Below are 11,815 nucleotides of genomic sequence, written 5' to 3' on the forward strand. Positions count from 1 at the left end.
AAAAACAAATGGGACCTAATGAAACTTAAGAGCTTTTGCACAGCAAAGGAAACCATAAACAAGACCAAAAGACAACACTCAGAATGGGAGAAAAATATGCAAACAAAGGATTAATCTCTAAAATTTACAAGCAGCTCATGCAGCTCAATATGAAAAAAACAACCTAATCCAAAAATGAGCAGAAGACCTCAATAGACATTTCTCCAAAAAAGATATACAGACTGCCAACAAACACATGAAAGGATACTCAACATAACTGATCATTAGAGAAATGCAAATCAAAACTACAATGAGGTATCACCTCACACTGGTCAGAATGGCCATCATCAAAAAATCTACAAATAATAAATGCTGGAGAGGGTGTGGAAAAAAGGGAACCCTGTTGCACTGCTGGTGGGAATGTAAACTGATACAGCCACTATGGAGAAAGTATGGAGGTTCCTTAAAAAACTAAAAATAGAACTACCATACAACCCAGCAATCCCACTACTGGGATATACCCTGAGAAAACCATAATTCAAAAAGAGACATGTACCACAATTTGCATTACAGCTCTATGTACAAAAGCCAGGACATGGAAGCAACTTAAGTGTCCACTGACAGATGACTGGATAAAGAAGAAACCTTCTCAAAGTCTTCCAAAATATAGCAGAGGGAGGAACACTCCCAAACTCATTCTATGAGGCCACCATCACCCTGATACCAAAACCAGACAAAGATGTCACAAAAAAAGAAAACTACAGGCCAATAACACTGATGAACATAGATGCAAAAGTCCTCAACAAAATACTAGCAAACAGAATCCAGCAGCACATTAAAAGGATCATACACCATGATCAACAGGGGTTTATCCCAGGAATGCAAGGATTCTTCAATATATGCAAATCAATCAATGTGATAAACCATAATAACAAACTGAAAGAGAAAAACCAGATGATGATCTCAATAGATGCAGAGAAAATTAATAAAATTCAACACCCATTTATGATAAAAACGTTCCGGAAAGTAGGCAAAGAGGGAACTTACCTCAACATAATAAAGGCCGTATATGACAAACCCACAGCCAACATCGTTCGCAATGGTGAAACACTGAAATCATTTCCACTAAGATCAGGAACAAGACAAGGTTGCCCATTCTCACCACTATTATTCAACACAGTTTTAGAATTTTTAGCCACAGCAATCAGAGAGAAAAAAGAAATAAAAGGAATCCAAATCGGAAAAGAAGAAGTAAAACTGTCACTGTTTGCAGATGACATGATACTATACATAGAGAATCCTAAAGATGCTACCAGACAACTACTGGAGCTAATCAATGAATTTGCTAAAGTAGCAGAATACAAAATTAACGCACACAAATCTCTTGCATTCCTATACACTAATGATGAAAAATCTGAAAAAGAGATTAAGGAAACACTTCCATTTACCATTGTGACAAAAGAATAAAATACCTAGGAATAAACCTACCTAAGGAGGCAAAAGACCTGTATGCAGAAAACCATAAAACACTGATGAAAGAAATTAAAGATGATACAAACAGATGGAAAGCTATACCATGTTCTTTGATTAGAAGAGTCCATGTTGTGAAAATGACTATACTACAGAAAGCTACCTACAGATTCAATGCAATCCCTATCAAACTACCAATGGCATTTTTCACAGAACTAGAACAAGAAATTTCACAATTTGTATGGAAACACAAAAAACCCAAATAGCCAAAACAATCTTGAGAAAGAAAAACAGAGCTGGAGATACCAGGCTCCCTGACTTTAGACTACACTACAATGCTACAGTAATCAAGATAGTATGGTACTGGCACAAAAACAGAAATGTAGATCAGTGGAACAGGATAGAAAGCCCAGAGATAAACCCACGCTCATATGGTCACCCTATCTTTGATAAAGGAGGCAAGAATATAAAACGGAGAAAAGACAGCTTCTTCAATAAGTGGTGCTGGGAAAACTGGACAGCTACATGGAAAAGAATGAAATTAGAACACTCCCTAATACCATACACAAAAATAAATTCAAAACGGACTAAAGACCTAAATGTAAGGTCCGACACTATAAAACTCTTAAGAGGAAAACATAGGCAGAACACTTCATGACATAAACCACAGCAAGATCCTTTTGGACCCACCTCCTAGAGAAATGGAAATAAAAAAAAAAAAAAAAAAAAATCAAAACTACAATGAGGTATCACCTCACACTGGTCAGAATGGCCATCATCAAAAAATCTACAAATAATAAATGCTGGAGAGGGTGTGGAAAAAAGGGAACCCTGTTGCACTGCTGGTGGGAATGTAAACTGATACAGCCACTATGGAGAAAGTATGGAGGTTCCTTAAAAAACTAAAAATAGAACTACCATACAACCCAGCAATCCCACTACTGGGATATACCCTGAGAAAACCATAATTCAAAAAGAGACATGTACCACAATTTGCATTACAGCTCTATGTACAAAAGCCAGGACATGGAAGCAACTTAAGTGTCCACTGACAGATGACTGGATAAAGAAGATGTGGCACATATATACAATGGAATATCACTCAGCCATAAAAAGAAACGAAACTGAGTTATTTGTAGTGAGGTGGATGGACCTAGAATCTGTCATACAGAGTGAAGTGAGTCAGAAAGAGAAAAACAAATACAGTACATTAACACATATATATGGAATCTTAAAAAAAAAAAGTGGTCCTGAAGAAACTAGGGGCAGGACAGGAATAAAGACACAGACGTAGAGAATGGACTTGAGGACACGGGGTGGGGAAGGGTAAGCTAGTACAAAGTGAGAGAGTGGCATTAACATACATATACACTACCAAATGTAAAATAGATAGCTAGCGGGAATCAGCTGCACAGCACAGGGAGATCAGCTCGGTGCTTCGTGACCACCTAGAGGGGTGGGATAGGGAGGGTGGGAGGGAGATGCAAGAGGGAGGAGATATGGGGATATACGTATATGTACATCTGATTCACTATGTTATAAAGCAGAAACTAACACACCATTGTAAAGAATTATACTCCAATAAAGACGTTAAAAAAATAAATTAATTAATTAAACAAATGGGACCTAAATAATCTTATAAGCTTTTGCACAGCTTATAAGAAACCACGAAGAAAACGAAAAGACAGCCTACACAATGGGAGAAAAATATTTGCAAATGATGTGACCAACAAGGGTCTAATTTCCAAAATATACTAACGGATCATATAGCTCAATATCAAAAAAACAAACAACCCAACCAAAAAATGGGAAGAAGACCTAAATAGACATTTAACCAAAGAAGCCATGCAGATGGCCAACAGGCACATGAAAACATGCTCAACATTGGTAACTATTAGAGAAATGCAAATCAAAACTACAGTGAGGTTATCACCTCACACTGATCAGAATGGCCATCTTAAAAAGTCTGCAAATAACAAATGCTGGAGAGGGTGTGGAGAAAAGGGAACCCTCCTACACTGTTGGCAGGCAGGAATGTAAACTGGTGCAGCCACTATGGAGAACAGTATGGAAGTTCCTCAGAAAACTAAGAATAGAATTACCATATGATCCAGCAATCCCACTCCTGGGCATATATCTGGACAAAACTATAATTCAAAAAGATACATGCATCTCCATGTTCATAGCAGCACTATTTACAATAACCAAAACATAGAAACAACCTAAACGTCCATCAACAGATGAACAGATAAAGTATGGTACATGTATACAATGGAATATTGCTCAGCCATAAAAAAGAATGAAATAATGCCATTTGCAGCAACATGGATGGACCTACAGATTATCATACTAAGTGAAGCAAGTCAGAAAAACACAAATACCATATCATTTTTACGTGGAATTTAAAATATGACATAAACTTATTGACAAAACAGAAACAGACTCACAGACATAGAAAACAAACTTATGGTTACCAAAGGGGAAAAGGGGTGGTGGGGGAAGGATAAATTAAGAGTTTGGGATTTGCAAACATTATATGAATATATAATAAAATGTATATGAAACAGATAAACAACAAGGTCCTACTGTTCATCACAGGGAACTATATTCAATATCCTATAATAAACCATAGTGGAAAAAGATATGAAAAAGAATATATGTATGTATAACTGAATCACTTTTGCTGTGCATCAGAAACACAACACTTTAAAACAACTATATTTCAATAAAAAATAAAAATTAAAAAAAGATGATAGTTAAATGTACGTTTATTTTTCTTAACTTTCCATTTTAAACCAATGCTAATGGAGAACAAAAAAAGGGCACTAGCCATTTTGCATTAAAAAATATTCTTAGGGAATTCAGTATCAGTGAAAGTTTCCCCCCGTCTTAAACACCCTCAGAGTCATGGAGCTTTAAGGGAAAAGACAGTGTGGGGTGGGGGACAGGGCAAGGGGACATCTTTCCTCTTTCAGTATTTATTAAAGGTTTGATTGCTAAATTCTATACTTGGCAGTTCCATTCCTTAAGCTGGGGAGCTCAGTGAGAGTCCGAGGGCTCTCAGAACCACAGGTGGGACGGGGGAGGGGAATTTTTTCCTCACAAGAATAGTTTAAAATAGCATTTTTGTATTAAAACAAATAAAAATGTATCACAGAATAGGCATGACTTTTAAAGACAAAACTGGAGATTAATGAGGAAATCTCCTGCACAGGCAGGGTGGGACTGCACACCTCCAGCCCTCTGGAACAGGTACGAACTGGCCTCCACCATTAGTTAGTCCAAGAGAAAATTGCCAGAAGCCCTGCTCCAGCTTGTCATAACTCATGCCTGCATTCACTATACATTGACAACCCTAAACCATCCCTCTTAAAAAATTCAACAAACATTTAACAGCTATGATATGCCAGGCCCTTCACATACAGGGATAATTATCACTTTGGCCTGCTACGTGATTTGGGGTGATCAACCATCACCCTGGGGTAAATCCTGGGCCCTCCTAACAGAGGAGGAGTTCTACCAGCAGGCAGCTGAGGGAGGGCCAGGCCTTGTGCCAAAAGACTCAAAGGCCAGAGCTCACTCACAAATGCAAGGCACTGGTCAGGTCCATAGGATCCTCCAGTAGTAGAGCTTAAATATGGGGGGCTGCCCACACAGCAGTGCTGCTGCTATGGAGGGTTTGGGGGAACGGGAAAGGGGGTTTGTGGGGAGGGACCCCTGGACCACGTCCAGCCCTGGGGATATGGGTTCAACTGGCAGGACACAAGACACCTGGGGAGGTGTCACCACACACCTGGTAGCCTGGGTTGTCCAGAAGCACAGTCCTCAGACCTCGTACTTCCTACTTTGGTATTCGATATGCTACTTTGTTAACGTTTTAAGTGCAACATGCAACCAGAACATGCCTAGATCTTAAGTGCAGAGCTTGGTGAAGTTTTACAAACTGCACCTACCCATTATAACCAGCACCCACATCAAGAATAGTTTCTTTTTTTTTTAGCTCTCAGTAACCACTTTATAATGAGTGAACCTACTGTCTGACCTTTGGACATCCAAACTTCAATGAACACACATTTTCGGGAATGCCATCTAGAAGATGATTTATAGTTAAAATAAGCAAGACCAAAGAAAGCTTAACTTAGAGGCTCTAAGTTCAGGACGAAAACTTAGTCATTATTTCAGGTTAGTTATGAGCCCTGATTCTAACCTGGGCAAAAAGTGCCTTCTCTCAGCTAATACAGCAAAACGAATGGGGAAATGCCTTAGGAAAAAAATATGTGAGAGGTTCCCATCTACTGAAAATCACAGACACTCTACAGATAGTAAGTACATGACAGGGAAACAGCAATTAAAAACAGCGTTGACTTCAACACAGGGCATACGGTTGGTTATGTACCACCCCAAGACATTCATTGCAAAGTTTCTTAAATTTATTTGTTAATAATTTAAAACTTTTCAACATAAAATACACACCTGAATGAAACATTACACAATCATTGAAAATGAAAACCATAAAGACCCGCAAGCTACTCAGAAAAATAGTACTGACGGTGCTAAAGAAAGCAGAATTCAAACAGCAATCATACTATAAAAGTTAACCAAAAAAGGTGACTTGGACACAGGCAAACAATGAATGGAAAATGTCTAGAAAATGATGCCCAGGGAGTAGAGACATAGAACAATAGTTCAATTTTCGTTTCCTTTTCAGCTTCTATGAACAGCGTATTACTTGCACAATACAAAATTCATCTAAAAGTCATTCCTATGTAAAAACTTTGTGGATCTTATTCATATTCCCAAGCTGACTTTTAAAACAGCATCCAAAGAATCATCCTACTCAAACCATAACTTGTCCAGTTCCTTATAAAAGAACCAGACCAGCTGCTGTTAACACCCCAGCCCTTCTCTTTAAAAGGAGGGGCACAGGTATCAGAAGAAAACCCCGAAGCGCTGACATCCTCTTCTATTTAAATAGTACGTTAAACTTGGTGTGTCCTTGCTTATCTCAATGGCATCGTAAGTTGAGGAAAGATTTCTAGCCTCACAACATTTCAGCGAAAGTTGTGTGACCTGCCAAGACCTGATGATTCTAGCAGCCAGAGTCAAGCCCCAGCTCTGGAGACAGAATTCTGGCTCAGCTCCTTCCTTGCCAGGCTGCCCTGAGCAAATCACTCTATTAGGCTTATCTTTAAAATGCAGATAATACAACCTACTTCAGGGAACTACAGTGAGGATTAAATCTGTTAAATGTTAAGTACCTAGCACAGCATGACTTTTAAAAGGAACTGATCGTTTCCCTTCCTTGGAGGATGCAGGGCGGGTTGGGGGTTGGGGAAGGATGACTCTTAAGGTCTTCTCCCATCCCCAAAACCCAAGGCCGCCTAGGTCCCTATAGCTCAGGGCAGGAGCCAGCTGAGCTCTGGCAAAGGCAGAAGAGGCAAGGAGTTCCAGGGTGACCTTTGAGGGTGAGGGGCTGGGGAACGAACAGTGTTTTCTGTCTTTGTTTCTTCCACCATAACTGACATAATATCTAGCACACAGTAGGTGCTAAAAGGACATCTGACAAATGGACTAACCCAGTCAGGGGGCCTTCTGGCATAAACTGATGATCATGAAGAAAAACAGGCAGGAAGCCATCAACTACTTGAACTAAAATTCTGGTCCCTTTCACTGTGAGACTCCGCAACCTATTTATGCACTATACACAGGGTGCTGGCATTTACCACTATGGAAGAAAACTATCCTGCATGTTAACTTCAGCGATATGCCTACTGTGCCTCTGAATGGTCCTGTTTAAAAACATTCACAAACCGCTGCTTTTCAAAAGGAAAAGGAAATGGTCCCCAAAATATTTTCTTATCTCGATCCCTCCCCAAGTAGCCTGCATCAATTCCACTTTGATGCATAAAGCTATGTCCTTTACAAAACAAAACTGTATCTTGGAGGTAAAAAGTCTAAACTGTAGCTCGAAGAGAGTAATAGAGAACTCTCAAGGGCGATGTAAAACTAGGACGCCTAGACTACTCTATTCGAATGGCTTTATTGAACTTTTTTGTTAACTTACTACTGTACTGTTCCAAGTCACATAAGTATCTTACGGTTTTCTGTCCTGTGTACCTGACCAGATCGGAATTGCTGTGCTATCTGAGGTTTCTCCTGATCACTGAGAATTCAGCTCTTTTATGGATGGGAGGTCAGCAGTACATCAAAACGACAAATGTGTTGGCCTTCTAAGAAGTCACAAATGACCCCCCTCTGTGACCAGTTTCTGGGGCTCTGGGCACACATTTTAAGGCACAGGATCAGATGGGTACACATTGTGGCTGTGAGGTCACTATCAGAAAAATGCCTTTTCTCCTCTGAACAGCATGTTCCATGCGTATTCATGAGAACATTTAGCATCATTTCCTTCTCTAAGGGTCCAACCTGCACCCTAGCAGTAGAAGACAGTAAAAGGACCACACTGACATTCAGGACCTCCCAGCCTCTCTGCTAGGAAGCTGAGGCAGTCCCATCCTCCAGCTCCTGCAAGCTTCACTGCTGAGCGCTCTCAGTAAGGGACCATCCCCTCTTCTTTACTGGCCATTATTCCTACCATTCAATACAAAAGCACAAAGACACAGTGGTCAGCCCAACAAGGACTAGAGCCCAGGGGAGGTGTGATCACTGTCAGAGGACATCAAATCCGACACACTGTTGAGGCCGCAGAAAAGCAGAGGCTAGAAAGGAGTTCAGAGTTTAAACGAATTTCTTGTTTCCTCCCTGCCTAGTTCCCTTTACTCATAACATCGGGCCTAAGCTGCTTTGCTGAAGCCCCTTCCAGCTCTATACCTTACAAGGGATGGAAATTGTATCTGCCGTAGGCGTTAGATTAAAACCCACTGCACAATGGGCTGAGCCTTCCTTCAGTGTGCACTCATGCCCCGCTTCAGGCCGTTCATCACACTGCTTTATGCGTAAGGCTTAGGTACAGAGAAGAACTTAACATCCTGCTGGGCCTTATGTGTTCATTAAGTGCTCTTATTCGCAGTCACTTGCCCACCCCGTAGAATCACTCTCCACTCATTTAAATTAAAGAGGCTATAATATGCCCACACTTAAATTATGATGAACAGGAACATTTCCACTGGAAAAATCCTCACACATCTTAATTTGCCCTGTCAATTAGGAGGTCTTTTGACAAGGGCGGGGGAAGGGGGGGAACCTGATCATCTTACAAAAGTAATTTGCCCTAATGGGTGCATAATGGGTCAGATATAATTTGTGGCTTACCGCCACATGGTAAATAGTTTACTTAACACTTTAGAGCTACCAAGTTAGCCTTATTATTTGACAGTAAAATGTTCATCTCCAACTACACATTCTGGGACATTTTAAAATTCTTAAGCAGGAACTGTCTATATAAGTAGTGGGTGATGCAGCACCACCAGAACATGTTCCAGGAATGATACATCAAGATACATTTGCTGATGAAATTCACAAGCTCCTTCCAGAAGGGTTCAAATCCTGGAGAAACCCAAACCTCCTAAAAGCCTAAGATACTAACTATATGGTAAAGGTCAGTGGCAAAAACAAAAACAATAACTAAGCCTGTCCCATCCTTTCTTGAGTTAGTTTTCCTTGATTTTAATACCTCACTTCATTGGAGAAATTCAAAAAATACTCTTTCTCTTAAACATCCACAATAGATTTTTCTCAAGTGTCCACTTTCAGGAAGCCTTTCAGAAATCACCAAATGGCCAAAGCGACCAATAGTGGCTTGGTCTCTAATGTGCCGCCAGACCCAGGCAGGTGACAGCGTCACGGGTTCAGGCACCACCGGCCACCCCAGCAGCTGGGCCCCGGTCGCTTCGCGTCTCCCAAATCCTGCGGGTGCCCAGCACCCAGGTGGAGAAAGGAGGTAAACACCAGCCAAAGGTAAGGTGGAAGCAGTGAGTCAGAGGCGCTCACAAAAGCAAGAAAAAACCCAACCCTCATACAAAGCATCTCTCGGGCTCCTACAAGCTGCTTCCTTTCTAAAAGGTTTATTTTTAGTTCGTTTGAAAAAGTTTTTATTGCTTACCTCTGAATAAATTATGTATATTCATTACTAGAGAGTAGAGAAAAGCGCTTTTAAAAGGTAAAAAAGAAAACTGAAGCTAAGTCCACATCCCACCACCCATTGTAATATTTGGGAGCTTGTTAATGAGATTTTTAAGACCTAGTTAAAACCATAATGGGTACCTGCGGTGGTGCTGTATACACGGTTGGCGAGCTTGGGGCTTTTTGTTTTTTAACCTGGTCTAACGACGCTACCAGTTCCCCCAAACGGTTACAAGTTCCTTAAAAACATTTCCAAAAGTTCTAGAACAAATACAAAAGCAACGCTTTTTAAACCCCATTATCCAAGCTGAATTGGCCCGATTCTCGACTATGTTTTTTTAGAAAATCACACTTAAACTCATCTCCATGCCAATGCCGGAGAAAGTGGGGGGCGCGCACCGAAAAAGCTTCCCCCCTCCCCCAGTCCCACGAGCACCGCAAACGCAGTCGCTGCGCCGCTGCGGCCTCCCCGCCTGCACTGCCCTCGAGTTCATCCGCTCCCCGGGCCTGCGGCCGCAGCGACCCAGCGGACTACCCCGAGGCCCCACCCGGGCCAGCGGCGAGCGCCCGCGTGCGGCGGCACCCGGCCTCTCCGCTCCAGGTGGCACACCCGTAAACACCGCACACACCTGCGGGGCGTGCCCGCTCCGGCGTCGGCGGGACTGGGCGCGCCCGATCCACAACGCGGCAGCCGAGGGCCACGTTTCCAGCCCAAGGCGGGGCGCAGGGCCAAGCGCAAAGGGAAGGCAGGCCGAGGGTGCGTCCGGGCTGCGGCGGGCGGCCAGATCCTCACCTGCGAGCCAGTCGCCAACTCCATTCTTCCCCGCTGGGCTCCGGCCTCCTCCCAGCACGCGGCCACGGGAGCCTGGCTCGCCACGGGCCCGGCGCACGGAGGTCGCCCGCGGCCGCTCAGCGCGCTCGCTCCGCCCGGAGCTCCGGCGGGCCGGGGGAGGGGCGCACTCGGCGCCCGGGACAGGGGGAGCGCCCCGCGCCGCCCACTCGGCGCCGCGGCGCCAGCCCTCGAGGCTCCTCTTACAGGACTCAAACTTCGCGACCGGTGAACTTCGCTTTGCAGGCGGTGCAAGAGGGGCTGCAGCTGGGAGCCGCCCGGGGTGGCTGCCAATCTGGGGGCGCCGGGCTCCCCCCTGCAGTGGAGGGAGGGAGTGGAGCCGTCCGGCCCCGTTTTGCGCGGGAGAAATGAGAGGGGGCAGTCCCGGCGTATCCTCCCGCTGGCACGCCCGGCTGCGGCGCCCGCCGAATCTTTGCAGGGTTTGTTCCAGGTAGTACCCTGGAGCGCAGAGCCTCTGCACCAATCGGTGTCTCTGATCAGGGAAAGCATTTTAGGGCTGCTTCAGAACTTGTTTTGTAGTTGTAAAGGGGCGGGGTTCCGACGCCTCTCAAAACATTTCGCTTCGGGGTTCGCTTTGCAAAACTGGCAACCAACCCCCCCCGGAACTTTAAACGGTCTGTTCTATACCACTGTACACGTAGGCCTTCCAGCCTCACTAGACAGAGTTTTAGAGGTCAGGGAGGCTGATAAACAAATATTGGCTGAACACCTACTACTGTGTGTACGGCGCTGTGTACACAAGCTTGAACAAAAAACAGGCCCCTGCTCTGTTGGAGCTTACAGTCTGGGAACCAGCCACCGACATAATATAAATGTAGTAATGACGTAAATAAGTGTAACAATAATATAATTAATTAACTTGATTAATTTAATTAACAATGAATTCAAATAATACCTTTAGTTAATAATGGTGATAATAAGTTCAGTAATAGTATGCAAATAAATGTAAATTTGGAGTTATGATAGATACCAGGAGGGAAAAGGTAAGTGGTACTATGGTGGTGTAGAACAGGGGGACTTAATTTGATGCAGGTCAGGGAAGACGACTTAGAGTTTTCAGGTATGAAGAGTGAAAAATTAAGTGGGTGGAGGTTTTGGAATCCTTGAAATAAGTGTTGGGGGAGGTGGTAGATAAATTGTCCTGAAATTGTAGCAGGTTTGCTATAAAACTTCTCTCAATAGTTGGCTCTACAGATATTTCGTATTAATACTATATTTTTTGACCCTCCTACGCTGTTGGTGGGAATGTAAATTGGTGCAGCCACTACAGAGAACAGTATGAAGTTTCCTTTAAAAACTAAATATAGGGTTACCACATGTGTCAGCAATCCCACTCCTGGGCATATATCTGGAAAAAACTATAATTCAAAAAATACATGCCCCCCATGTTCACAGCAGCACTATTCACAATAGCCAAGACATGGAGACAACTCA

At 43.1% G+C, this 11,815-nt stretch overlaps 1 protein-coding gene across 1 annotated transcript in view; it reads right to left on the minus strand.

Annotated features, from left to right (window-relative positions):
• The window catches only part of CDCA7L (cell division cycle associated 7 like), a 53,516-nt gene extending 43,090 nt beyond the window's left edge, over positions 1-10,426 (minus strand). The window contains exon 1 of the mRNA XM_007111559.4: positions 10,325-10,426. Coding sequence (XP_007111621.1) covers positions 10,325-10,348 — 24 coding nt within the window. The 5' untranslated portion in view covers positions 10,349-10,426. The remainder of the gene's footprint in view (positions 1-10,324) is intronic.
• Between the last annotated feature and the right edge of the window lie 1,389 nt (positions 10,427-11,815).

This window comes from Physeter macrocephalus, chromosome 5, assembly GCF_002837175.3.
Source record: "Physeter macrocephalus isolate SW-GA chromosome 5, ASM283717v5, whole genome shotgun sequence".
Taxonomy (NCBI): domain Eukaryota; kingdom Metazoa; phylum Chordata; class Mammalia; order Artiodactyla; family Physeteridae; genus Physeter; species Physeter macrocephalus.